The sequence below is a fragment of the Xiphophorus couchianus genome, chromosome 5 (genome assembly GCF_001444195.1).
Source record: "Xiphophorus couchianus chromosome 5, X_couchianus-1.0, whole genome shotgun sequence".
Classification (NCBI taxonomy): domain Eukaryota; kingdom Metazoa; phylum Chordata; class Actinopteri; order Cyprinodontiformes; family Poeciliidae; genus Xiphophorus; species Xiphophorus couchianus.
In genome coordinates, this window is record NC_040232.1 from 12,733,010 (window position 1) to 12,747,028 (window position 14,019).

The window sequence follows — 14,019 nt, forward strand, 5'->3', positions numbered from 1 at the left end:
CACAGGACCAGTCTACCACATGAAAATGCTTTGATCCAGGCTGGCTATGTTCAGGGACTTTGTCTGAATGGAATCTGAACTTTCACCCCAGTTCAGTTTGCCCCTTTCACAGGTGTTCTTCTGGGATTGCCCTGTATTTAGCTGCATCCATCTCTAAGACATCCCTCTTCTTGTTTCCCCACAGCATGATGTTGCCTACACCATGTTTCCCTGTGGGAATGGTTTATTCAGGGTGTAGTACAGTGTTAATTTTCTGCAATAGACAATATGTTGCATAAAGGTCAAAGTCTTCTTGTACATGTTTGCAGTGGGCCTTTAATGGGTTGAGCCAAACAGGAACTGGGACTTTTTAAGGGATTCTTTATTCTTGTTACTACATAAGAAAGGCCAAATTTATGGAGTACTGTCCTGTCAGCAGACTCTTCCTCTAGGTAGAGGATCTCTGCTGCTCTTCTACAGCCAGTTAGATTAGATTTTGTAATAGTTGGTTCTTTTCTAGATATCAAAATAGCAAGACAAATATTTTGTTTTTGGAAGATTAAACAGTGGTCCTTTGTTTGTTTAAAGCTTGGTACATTGTTTTATAAAATATCTCTGTGTGAAACTTGTTTAACAAACTTTAAGCCTTTTGAGGAACAGACATATTTAGGCTGAAGTTTAGTCACAGTTGGTTCAGAATTCTTTATAGAGGAATTTAAGTAGAGGCCGGTGAGTACAAATGCATGCTTGCTTCTTCATGTTTCATTTCCCTTCCAACTCTGTTATGTTCTACCTTGTGTTGGTGTATGTACCACATACACCAACAAAATACATCAAAATACATTGATGGTTTGTGATTGTGGCAAGCAAACATTTTTTTGCAAGACAATGTTCTTCACTTTATTGATTAGGGAAAAATGAAAGTTTTAAACCAAAATAGGTCTAATATACAGAGTTTCCATTTAATAAAAGTTCAGCATATGAAGCCACAGCTCAGGATTACATCTCCAAAATCCATATTCTACCTGTCCTATCTTGTTTGGTAAAACAGCTGAATCTTTATAACTCCCAACCTCCTGGATGTACTCTGCTTCTCTTCTATAACTGCATGACTGAGCATAATTACTTCTAGCTTTAGGCTATGACACAGAGCTAAAATGAGTGACATGGGCATACATGCTTCTGTGTACTGAGGTTCCAATCAGTTCAGCTCATTTGCCCGTGACAACCCAGACTCGGAGTTGAGGGATGACACGAAGGTGGTGGCGCCTAAACGTACACTGCAATTAAACCTAAGCCTTCAGAGCGTACACCAGTTCTAGCCAGAATTCCCTTTGGGGTATTTTTATATTAATTTGAGGGGAATCGGATTTTAAGGACTCAGCAGTGGATTGAATTACCTTGGATTGGCATTTTTGCAGAGTAGGATGGTACTCTGAAAAAGAGCCTCAAACTGAATGGTGAAGATTTTCTTATTTGGATCCATCGACATTTGGACAGCACTAGGTGACAGTGGCGGGGGGGGGGGGGGGGGGGGGGGGGGGGGGCACATTGGTCTGGATGTATGAATATGAATAGATGTGACAGTCATGCACAGAACAGTTTCCCGGCCATTGCTACCCTCCAGAGAAAGGAGGATCATTAGTACCTTTCAAGTGTATTCTCATGAGAGTTATCTTAATTTAAGATGCAGCACAAAACTCACTGGTGAGCTTTGCAATCTCAGCGGCAAAGATAGGCAACAAAGGGCCAAAATTCAGGGGGGGAAAAAAAGTTTTTGAAGGGAAAAATCTGAAATGAACAAGCCTTTTGCCAGATCTCCATCTTAAAAGCCTCATCCAAGAGGAGAGCAATTCTTCATCTGGACCAGGATAAAGCAGACTGTGATGGCTGGTTTTCAGTAAAGCTTGCAATGTGAACAGATGGCTTTGATTAATGCGAAGGCAGCAGACAGGCTCTCCTGAGATGCCTCCACTTTCCTAAATGAGACATTTGTGTGCAATTGTATTGTTTGTTAAGTTGTCACCAATTTCATCTGCTGTTTGAATGAGAGTTCTATTTTTTTCTGGTTGTCGTTTTACAAAGGCACATCCCTGTGTTCTTTCATATTAAAACCATCATATTTAAGATGTTATTTCACTGGTACACCTGCAATAAAAGACATGCAAGCTCCCCCCCCCCCTTACCCCCCTCAGGTGAAATAGCAAAACTCTTCCTATTTTAGGTTAAAATTACCAAAGTTAATATTAGTAAAAACTGCTAGAATAAGTGATATGTTCTTAGGGAACATCTGAAAACTTTGTTAAAAATTCAGAAATTCACCCTTAAAGAAAACCTTAAATCTAAATCAATTTAGAAAAGTTCAGATGATGACAACATCATTGTTTGTAAACTTCTGACTGGTCGATTCATAAGTTAAATGGAGGCCCACCTGGACATATTTTAAGGCAACGAAAATACAATGCATATCCAGCTTGCAAATGTAGCAAAAATCTCAGGGCCAAAGAATTTGAATGTTTGACCATAATGAGCACTGCTTCATACGGAGGAAAAAGGCAGAAACATTACAAGCTCAAGAACACCATCCCAACAGTGAAGTATGTGGCTGCAGAAGGGACTAGTGCACTTCACAAAATAAATGGCATCATGCTAAAGGAGCATCATGTGGAAATGTTGAAACAACATCTCAAAACATCTGCAAGAAAGCTTGGTTAAAGAAGGACTAAATTTCAGACTAAAAATGCAAAAGCTACATGATGCAATGAAACAGCTGAACAACCAAGCTGAACAAACTTACAGGGAGGACGCAAGAAGAGCAGGACTTTGAACCAGGGCAGCAGAATGGAAGAAACGCAGAAGGAGCAAAGTTGGGAGGTTTCATAGAAACCTGATGGGTTTAATCAGGGAATGCTAAACAGCTGAGTGGGAGTACTAACTGGGGAACTAAGAGGAGAAAATTAATGAAAACAGTGGGAAACAAAACAGGAAACAATGGAACTTCAAGGCTTACGTAAAAATAAGAGAATAGCCTGTACAGAAACAAAACAAAGGAATGAGCTAGATATGGAAAGGCATAGCAAATAATGAACACACACACAAAATAATTAAAACACAAACTCTCACAGGTCAGAACAGGAAGTTAAAGGTTGGACAGAAGTGGGTCCTCCAAATGACCGTCACTCCAAGCATATTGTTAGATATAAAGCTGTCTCAATTACATCAGTTCTGTCAGGATAAATGGGTCAAAGCTCCAGCAGACTATTGTCAGAAGCCTGTGGAAGAATATTGAAAAACTATTGACCCTAATCATACAAATTAAAGGCATGTCTAACAAATACAAAAACGTATTTTATGTAAATCTTTGAGTTTGAAGAAAAAAAATCCTCAATATTTTGGCATCTTGGAAAAAGAAGCATTGTAATCCTAACTTAATAGGAAAGACTTAGTCTGGTCAATTGTTAGGCAGGGGAAAAAAAGGTTATGGGTGTTTTACACAGCAAAGTAAAAAAAAACCTCTTAGATTCTTTTAAAAAACTAATAAATGAACTTTTAATACAATCGGTTACACAGAGCTACATAATGCACACAAGTGTAAGTGCTGTGGCTTTAAAGACAATTAAAACAGATAGTTTTCAATTAAAATAAAGTGTGAATTAAATCATAAAAAACAAATACTAAATATAGACTGCACTTTGCACTAAAAACACATTCAACAAGTGTTAAAAAGCAGAAACAAAGTTTACCATGTTGATACTCTAACTGCCAGACATAACATGGTTATTAAAGCTATCCACAAGTCATGTACAACAATCAGAATATGAGAAACCATGACACATTTTAAATGAATGTGGTACAGAAATACAGAGAAAATGAATATCAGGCCTTCAAAGACAGACTCCTCTAACCTTATTGCCTTACAAAATATTGGCAGAAGCACTTGGCATGTTGTGCATATTGGGAGGTTCCCTTTGACTTAACAGAGGTCAGTTAACAGTGTGAATACTGCATGTGTGTTTTTTGTTGTAGTTCCCTGACAGATATTTTTGTTTTTTTATTGCTTAATAATGCCAGAACCTCAGATTATTAAAATTCAAAGGTTATAAGTTGCCCGTTATGTTTCCATGAAGAGTGCTGCACATAAAGACAAGATGGTTACATAAATCGCCAGAAACTTTTGACACAACAGTTTCTGACTGTGCTGTGATGATTTCCTCAACAGTGTTATGTATTTAGAGAAATGAAGTAAATGGTACCTTGCAAAAGTATTCATGGCTTTAAAACCTTTTCACATTTTGTCAAATTACAACAAAAGAACGTTGATGTATTTTAATGTGGCTGTATTGTATGGGGCTGTAAAACAGATCAACACAACTGGATGCGAGAAAAAGGATCAACAGTTTTTCAAAGTTTTTAAATGGCGATGGCAGCATCATGCTGCCGGGTGATTTTACTACGCTGGGACAGAAAAGTTAAAAACAAATCTTGCCACACATTTCAGATTATTCTATGAAAATAAATCATGTGTTCTTTTCCTTTCATTTCAAAATTATTTTCGGGCCATTTCTAATAAGATCTTTATAAATTTGTGAAATGTGAAGAGTTTATGAGGTATGTCTATTTTTCTAAGGCATTGAAGGTGCATTTGTTCTTCTTGAAATACCCTTTACCATCCACATTTGGGTCCTCACCTTTGAGCAGTTTTAGAGGAGACAGTTACTGTACATCTACTGTATATGTTTTCTTGTCTAGTAAAGCAGCAGAGGGAGTTATACGTATCTGTCATGTATGTGTTTAAGCTGGGACACAGTTAAGTTATATTCAGGAGAGAACAGTTAAGACTACAGTTCCTTTGGTCTTTTTTAAGATTTCCACAGCTTCTGCATGAGTCACACCTTCCAGGCAGTGTCCATTCACAGCAATGATCTGATCACCTCGTTTCAGCCTGCCGTCCTCAATGGCTGCCCCCTGCAGAGATAGAAGAGTCCACGGCCAATCACAGACTACAAACTACTGAGTATTTATCTCATTATGTATTTGTTGTAGAGAACAAAGCCCACTTCCACAAAACAGTGGGATTATAACAAGTAATCCTTTTATAACTTGTTTATTGAAATGAGAAAAAAATTAAATTTCATGTAATGGTTTCAACATAGATAAACTCAAAGATTACAAATTGTCTTATGTTAAAATTTAAGGAAATTGGAAAGTTCACTTTTTAAACGTGCAAAGAATGATCTTCACAGTTTGATTGTTAAGCAGCTACAAATTGATGCTTTGAGTTTGGATTTGATTTGTTCAAAAATACATCTCAGCAGATAATAAGCAATTATCAGTGAGGCTCCTAAATCATATTCTGCTCAAGTCCCTCTACAGCCTTGGGCCATCCTTGTATACATCAATGTTTTTGTTTCAGTTTTAGGAAACTTTTAACTTTTCTGGAATGGAAGTTTGTGAGAAGATACTCCTGTTAAAATTGAAACTCTAACATCAGGACTCATCCAAACAAACAGTTTACCTTTTATTTCCGTCTATAGGTTGGTAACAAAGCAGAGCAGGACAATGGGAATTTCTGTTTTCCATGTCTTACAAAGGCACACATTAAAATAAACAGACTAGATAAACAATGCAAAGACACAGTGTTGAAATTTGCACTTTCACAAGTTGGTTTCTCACCTTGCTGAAAATAGTTTTCACGTAGATCGGCAGGTCTCCATGAGGGCTGCCAAATCCCCCCACAATGCTGAAGCCCAGGCCTAACAAACCTCTCTCCAGACTGATGGTCTTATAAACACGTGGACTGTAAGGATCAGGGAGCAGACTCATGAGTGTTCATTCAGGCCCAGGTTGCATCAACACTGGGATTTTATCTTTGACTTTACTCAGTGGTGAAACCAGAAATAAAAAATAAAAATAAAAAATACCAGTGAAAACTTGCTGACATGGAGTCTTACCAGAAGTTATTCTGAGAGCAGCTGCTGGTTGGATCTGATGAGCTGACATGAGCCTCACTTGGATCCTGTGAAATGCACCCTTCGAAAGCAGCTGCCACCTAAATACAGAAACACAAACACACACAGGTTCTAATGTCATATTTAAAGCCTTGTAAAGATACTCCCACCCCCTTTACTTTTTTTGTTTTTTCTTATTACAAGCCCAAACTTCAGAGTTTGGTTTGTGAAAAACTGGAGTAATATGTGAGAGATCAACTGAAAGTAGTTTATAATTGTGCAATGTAAGTAAAGATATCCATAGTTTAAAGCATTGTAGAAATTAAAAAAATTAAATTGTCATAAATTAGTATTAGTTTAGAGTCCTGATAAAGCAACGACTAAAAAAAATTCAGTGCAACTTAATTACTAAATTCAACCCATCTGTGTGTAATTTGAACCATTTAAATCAAACTATTCTGTGAAGGCTTAAGCGGTTTGTTGGAGAACATTAGGGAACAAACAGCATCTTGAAGACCAAGCAGCACAGCAGACAGGTCACAGAGAACAACAGATGATTAAGGTCGTAAAACAATATCCCAAGCTTTGAGTATTTCATGGAGTCAAGATATGGACATCCTTCCAAAGTGTCAGGCGGGACATGGATGGCATTAATCAGATAAGAAGCAACAGGTTAACTCTGGAGGTGATCCACAGTTCAGGTATAGAGAATACCTTAACTGTATGTTGACAGAACAATTATTGTGCACTCTAAACATCTTCCCTTTTTTTAAAGAGTTGAATGAAAAAATGACAGTCCTGTTTACTTTTCAAAAAGTTGTGTTCAGAATACAACAGACATGAGGAAAGAAGGCATCATGTTTACATGAAACCAAAGTTGAAGTATTTGAATGACATGCAAAACACTAATAGTAGTGGAAAAGTAATCTTGTTCACCCTGAACACACCATCTCCACTGTGAAACATGGTGTTGGCAGCATTATGATGGACACTTTTCTTCAGTTGTTCAGAATAGGAGGTTAAGATGGATGAAGCTAAAAACAGGGCAATCCTGGCAGAAACCTGACAGAGGTTGCAGAAGTCTTGAGACTGGGGAGGAAATTCACTTTTCATCTGGAGAACTAGAAGAAACATGCAGCCAAAAAAACAAGCTGAAGGTTTTGATAAACTTTCTGAGATGCTGGTTCCCAACCCACTTAGGCTTTGGGGCCTAAAAAAATCCATGGAGTTCTCATCTATGCATACTCCTTATTGTAGGAGGCAATAATATCATGTAATATGTCATAGTACACATATTGTATCACATCAAAAAAGAAAACACATTTGCTTACATGTATTAGACTATATGGAGTACTATTTGCTCTTGTTTGGAATCTACAAGGAAATTGTCTCTTTGCCAAGCAAAAGAAAGACTCGGGTAGTGGGAATATCATGTGACCGCACACTGAACTTTGCAGAGGTAAGGCCTCTCTCACCTCTTAAGCTACAGTGATGAGTGAGTTTCCTTCCCTTGCCATTAGAGTAGTAAAAATCCTCCTACCATTCAGCACCTGTCTCTGAGTGTGGCTTCTCAGCTCTGGTTCAGCTAAGAACAAAACATCGGCACAGACTGAGCATCAAGCTGAACCTCAGAGTTGCTTTGTCAACTATAAGTCCAGACTCTGAGGCTCCTAACAGAAGTAAAAAACATGCACAGTTCACTCATTAATTCCAGCAAATTCAGGTTTCTTATGTTAGTATTAATCCCAAGGCTGAACTTGAGGTTGAGGTATGTTTTCCTTTGCTTAGTTTGGGGGACAAAAACGGCTACTGAAGACAAATTCTTTCTAAAGCGGTTTGACGGATCTAGTTTTTGGTAAGATGATTCTCAGCTAGAGCTACACAAATTTAGTTTTAAAAATCCTTCTCAGTAGTTGCACTATTTAATGTTTTGCATGAAAAAGCATACTTTTTTTACTGATTGCTCTGACAGTAATTAATGTTCAATAAGCGACTAAACTTAAAAGAAATCCAAGAATATTCACGGGCTATAATGCTTATTACCAGCCCAAACATGGAGTTAAGTTTAGCATATAATCTGTCACATGACCCAAAACATGGCTGCTCACAGATGTTCTCTGACTGACAGACATTTTGATCTCATAAAGACATACCCAAAAAGAATTGTATTTCCTGCAAAAGTGGACTCTACAAAGTATTCACTGCCATTCGATTGGTTAATTTGATCTCAAGTGAAAAATTATGAGGCACAGTTTAGTATATTATCCTGAATATCTCAGTTGGTACTTTTTTTTAATCATTATTCAGGATTTCCATCTGATTAAATCTGGATAACAACAATTAACCCAATTCAGGAATATTATGTTGTTGTCCTCAGTTTGATTCCTTTACAGTCAAAAAACTCCCATCAAAAACTGATGCATGACAACAATTTGATGGTGCTACTGATGTCATAAATCTATTCAAAGACCTATTACAAACTATGAGCTCTCTCTTTGATTAAATACTTTTCAGAGAGGCACAGTAACGTCTTGGTTGACTTTTCTAAAAATAAAAATGACCTAAAGTGTGAGGTATTCCTGCCTGTCTCTGACAGCGCAGAGGAAAAATCTTGCTGACATTATCACATGGAGGGATTCTGCCATTATTCATCTGGTCATTATCCATTGACTACTGTATGTCTAAGTGTGACAGTACCTGCAGACTGATGGTTCCGGTGGCGTTTTTGAGCAGGGCTTCAGCGTGGTCATGAGTCATTCCCTCCGTGGACACATCGTTGATGCTGAGGATCCTGTCTCCTGTCTGGGTTACACACACACGCGCACACACACACGCCCACACACACATGCTACAACTTTTCAATTTGCTGAGATATTTAAATCTAAACTAAACCAACTTAGCTGAAACTTTTTTTTTGCTTTAAGGTTTTAATGGTCTCAGGGTTCTTTCACATTTCACCTTTCAAAATTCCATATTTCTCCACACTCACATTTCCACATAATTCGGTCAAATTTTTCCCATTTTTAAAATGTAAACAAAAGTTCACTACAGTTTTGTCACTGGTATTTTTTTTTCTATAGTGGATGCATGGATGGATGAATGGATCCATCCATTGATGTCGGAAATGATTTCACTGGACTTATTTCGAGCAGTTCTTAAAGATAGGCAACAAGATTCTATGAAACAGTGTCATTGTTTTTAAATTGTTTTTATTGTTTTATACTTGTGCATATGTATTAATTGTTTTTATCTTGTAACCAGGTTGCTATGTATTGCAAATTTTTTGCTCAGGTCCCTCTTGAAAATGAGATCTAGATCTCAACGGGGTTTACCTGATTAAATAAAGGAATATATATAATGGATGGATGAATGGATGGGATGGATGGATGGATGGATGGATGGATGGATGGATGGATGGATGGATGGATGGATGGATGGATGGATGGATGGATGGATGGACGGACGGTCGGACAATTTGATGGAAAGAGGTAATGTATTGATGGATGGGTAAGATGAATAGAAGGACTTGAAGTGATGGATGAAATGGTGGATGATAAACAGATGGACTGATGGGTGGATGGAACAGAAAGTAGGTGGAGAGAAAGGATAAGAACTGGTTTATGGTCATTGATAACACATTTATTGATAGACAGATGGATGAATGGATAGATAGATAAAAGTATTTTGTTTTAGAAACTCAGATATTTATTTTCTAGATATCAAGAGAGGGAAAAATGTCCCGAAATGGTAGTATATTTTTTAATAGCCTATTTTCTGTCTCGTATATTTATTCGGACATACAAAATAGTTTGTATGAATTCCACAATTTTCCTTAGTTTTTTTTTTAAAACCGGTTGCTGTTCTTTGCCATTTTTTCTATTTATAGATTGTATTTAAACTTAGTTTACGTAGTTTCATCCTTATCTTTTGAATCAGAGCTAAACTAGTAGCTATGTGTATCTATGGAGGAATTTAAAGGTGATTAAACTCATTGAATATATAAGTAAAGAAACAATACAAATTTTCTCTGCTCATAGCTTAAACAGGAAGAGATTTAATGCACATCTGGGGAACCAAAACATCACATTTACATCGTTACAGAAATCCAAAATCTCTTGACTTCTGCTTCTGACATCAGTTTTTTATAGAGTCCAAGCTCTACTGGTGTGTATAGGGAAGCTTCAACCAATGACGTTACTCCCCTTCATTTGTGCAGCAATTCTGGCTCCATTTTACATTGGATGTGTATTTAGAAGTTCCGAGAATTAAGAGATTACCTCCTGGAATCAAATCTGCTCCATCAGAAGAACTATTAGTCAAGTTGTTTGTTCCTTTTCTGTCCAAACAGAGATTCTTTCCCAAGTCATGGGCTTCGGCCCGGTTCCTTTGCAGGTGAGCAGGTTGGGTGCCAGAACTTTCTTACACAACAGCGTAAAACTAACATCTTTCCTCTCTTAAGTGATTGTTATTCCACATCTCTCCAAATCTGAATTCCTTCCTGACTCCTAGGTCAGATTGATCCAGTCCATTTGACACAGTACATTTCTTTAAGGTTAAAACATATCTTAGTGTGAACCAACCAAACAACATAATTTTTAACTATTAATATAATTATATTCTTCTACATATCCTCTTCTGTCTGTGCACAAAAATTTTAGGTCAAAATGATTGGTAAGATACATTCAGGAGAGTCCAATAATCAGTCACTTTGTCAGCATGTGATAAGAAAAATAAAAACACAGGCATTGCTCACCTCTAATTTCCATGTTTTGGCAGCCAGTCCATTGGTATCCATAGAAGCAATGAAAAGAGGTACGTTGCCATGGGGACTACTCCGTCCTCCGGCTAAACCTATTCCCAGGGTGTCACATGGACCCTGTGGTGATATCAAACATAAAGACAAGATATTGTTGCTTTAATACATGAGTAAACTCAAAGTCTTGTGATATAAATAATAGTTCCTTTTAAACTGGACCTTTTTGGAACAGATGAAATTTGATTTTCATCTGAAAAAAAAAACTGAAAAAAAAATGTATTCCTTTTTTTTAATTTTGAAGCCTCTTACCTTCTGTATTGTTACTTTTCTGAGCTCAGCTTCTTGAAGCATTTAAGAGAATAAAAAAAACATTTCAAAATGTAAAGGTTTAGAGCAAACTGTGTAACTGGATGATTTTTAATTGAAAACTGTAAAGTGTGTATGCACATTTTTTTTTTTTGACCTGAATAAAAAAAAATGCTTACTCCAGCTCCGTGTTTTGTTGTCCGTCTCCCTCTGGTGGCAAAAAGATGAATCACATCCACTTTTGCTGGTCAGAGTGGAGCAGTCAGAGGCTTCGCTCTGGATAAAACACAACTGAAAATATTCCTAGATTCACAAAATAATATTGTTAAAATAGTGCAGTATACTATAACAATGCTACAAAAAATTATTCTGGGCAAAAGAAGTCTGGATTAGTACATTAATTTTTTTTTATTATCAGCTGTTACAATTACCTTTGTGGTGATATGAATGTTTTTTTTCCGTCTGTCATTTTTGATTCATATTTATTCATTACAATATTTTTTTCGCTCATCTACTTTGTTCTTTGTTATTTTTCCTTCTTATTTTTTTCTTTTAGAAGATATATTAAAGATATTTACATTGTGATTATACAGTATATTACATAAATGAATGATATTAAGATGTAAAGACTATAACAAAAAATAAATAAAAATGGGAAAGACAAAATGACAAAGACTGAAACAGAAACAAGAAAGAAAAAAATGCCAATCTTTAGTGTAATCGTAATTACACTAAATTTAAGAACAATTAAGTAGGACTATTAACAATGAGGTACATCAAACAACATTAATATCATATTATTTGTGCTTGTGCCATATTTTGTACATCTAAAACTATTTAAAATTATTTTTAATATTTTTGTTCTTTTTGACAATCAAGTCATTTCTTTCTTTAAATATTTGTTCTGAATTATGGCAGGTTTGTTCCTCCATACCAGTCAAAAGAGGAAAACAGTTTACCTTACTCCTCTGGGAATACTGGAGCCCAGCTTTAAAACGAGCTACCTCAAGGTGGACTGCTCCAGTGCACTCCTAAAAAAGGTAAAATGACTTTTAATTTAGATAACGTGAAAACTTAGCCATACAATAAACCAAAAAACAGTAGTTGTGTTTTTTGTGACAGGTTAATGAGCGAGACCTGTAGAAGTCTCTGTGCATGGTCCTGTGATGCGGCGCGAACATCTTCCCCATTAATCGACAGAATCTGGTCGCCGTGTAGCAAGCTGCCGTCTGATTCTGCAACGCTTCCTCTGATGATTTCTGACACAAAGATGCCTGTGTCATCGCTATATGAAGGAAACAGAGGTCAAAAAGGTTAATAAATTCCACCTTGTGAAAGATTTTAGATCACATGAACTTTTTTATTACACTGTGTCCTCTGCTGGATTATCCCACTATAACAAGACAAGGAGAATTGAGGAAGTAAGAACTCCTAATCTGACAAGTTATAACAAAGTTTTAACATTTAAATAGCACAAGGCTGAGAAACATAAAGCAAAGCAAGGCAAGTTTCTTTGTATATATATGTATATATGTATGTATTTGTTTGTCATATTTCATCCACAAAACAATTCAAAGTACTTTACATAATAAAAACATTAAAGAGTATTGCAATGACATAAATAAGGAAAGAAAAGAAAAGTTCAATTATTAGACTAAAGTCAGTTATGTTTCTGTTAGTATCATAAGTAGAACAGTCAAAGGCAACTCTAAAGTTAGTTTTTAGCCTTGATTTTAGACATAAGAGTCTAAAGCTGCTTAATAGGAAGTGTAAACACTCTGCTCAGAAGCAGCACCAGTGTGGCTATAAACCTAAATTTTGGGAGAAATTAAAACATGTCAAACTACATTTGCCGCTTTGACTTTATGTGCAAAAAACATTTAAGATTCAAGTCTTGATTTAAGTCATCTAATAGTTTTGTCTATCAGTTTAATCTCCTATTAATCCTGAATGGTGTTAACCAGATTACAGAGACTTTATAAGTTGTGGATGTGTGATGAAACACACCTTATAAAAGTTGTTCAGCCAAGTAAATTGTTGAGAACTGTTTGTTGGGTAAAAAAAAATCTTATAAAGTAATACAAATTTGCAATCACTTTTGAAAACAATTTTAAAACATTTGACAACAACTAAAGCAGTTCCTATTTTATTGAAACTGTGAGATTTGCTTCGCAGATGATGTGTCCCTCACAGGAAAGTGATGAAAGAAATTGCTTTGGGGAATATTTGATTAACCTTCACTCTGACCCGCTGACAGATTATTGGCAAGTCTTTCGCTTTATAAGTTTTTGCAAACTTATCATGCATTTTCAGCACTTTCCAGCCAAAACAAGGTCACCTTGCAGCAACTCTGGCATCCTGGTTCCACCACATATCCTCTTGCAAAAAAAAAACAAAAAAAGTAATAATTTCTACTTCAACTGAAGAAAAAAAACTTTCACAAAATCACAGCAGTGCATTTATTATTTTCCTTTCACTTTTATTTTTGTCAAGAGGTTTTAGCACCAATGCTATGTGTAAAACTGATTAATAGATACATTGGATGCTAAAGTTATTACTAGCCTCCATTTGCAGGACACAGTGAATTTATACTGAGAGGGTTATTATTTGCATACCTGATAGGTGATAGAGTGCATCGCCTACCTGAGGGTGTTCATGATGTTTCGTATGTTTTTTACTCATATGCTTTACTTGGAATAAATCCAATAAGAGACAATTCAGCATCAGCTTTCTTTAATCATCAAAAATAAAACTTTATCAGTTCTATGTATCAGCTGTGGAAGAGCATGACTGATGCTTTTTCTTGATTAGATTGGCTGCAAAAGAGGCTAGCTCCAAGTAAGGCTTAGGAAAGTATTACATCAGGATTTTTTGTTTATCATAGCAAGAATGACATTGACGTTGTTTGATGTTAACCCAATCTTTTTTGAATACATTTGTTTTGTCACTGTCCCTGCACACTACCACGATCTAATTTCTCTAATTTGCATAATAAACATTTAAAGATATTACATGAGTGAAAGTCAAATA

At 36.2% G+C, this 14,019-nt stretch overlaps 1 protein-coding gene across 1 annotated transcript in view; it reads right to left on the minus strand.

Annotated features, from left to right (window-relative positions):
• Positions 1 to 687: 687 nt before the first annotated feature.
• LOC114145088 (multiple PDZ domain protein) overlaps positions 688 to 14,019 on the minus strand; it is a 64,159-nt gene continuing 50,827 nt past the window's right edge. Inside the window, exons 35-43 of the mRNA XM_028018474.1 lie at positions 12,127 to 12,274; positions 11,949 to 12,020; positions 11,169 to 11,280; positions 10,993 to 11,024; positions 10,681 to 10,803; positions 8,625 to 8,729; positions 5,931 to 6,028; positions 5,653 to 5,776; positions 688 to 4,944 (exon numbers count right to left, since the gene is read on the minus strand). Of these exons, the coding sequence (XP_027874275.1) occupies positions 4,798 to 4,944; positions 5,653 to 5,776; positions 5,931 to 6,028; positions 8,625 to 8,729; positions 10,681 to 10,803; positions 10,993 to 11,024; positions 11,169 to 11,280; positions 11,949 to 12,020; positions 12,127 to 12,274 (961 nt within the window). The 3' untranslated portion in view covers positions 688 to 4,797. The remainder of the gene's footprint in view (positions 4,945 to 5,652; positions 5,777 to 5,930; positions 6,029 to 8,624; positions 8,730 to 10,680; positions 10,804 to 10,992; positions 11,025 to 11,168; positions 11,281 to 11,948; positions 12,021 to 12,126; positions 12,275 to 14,019) is intronic.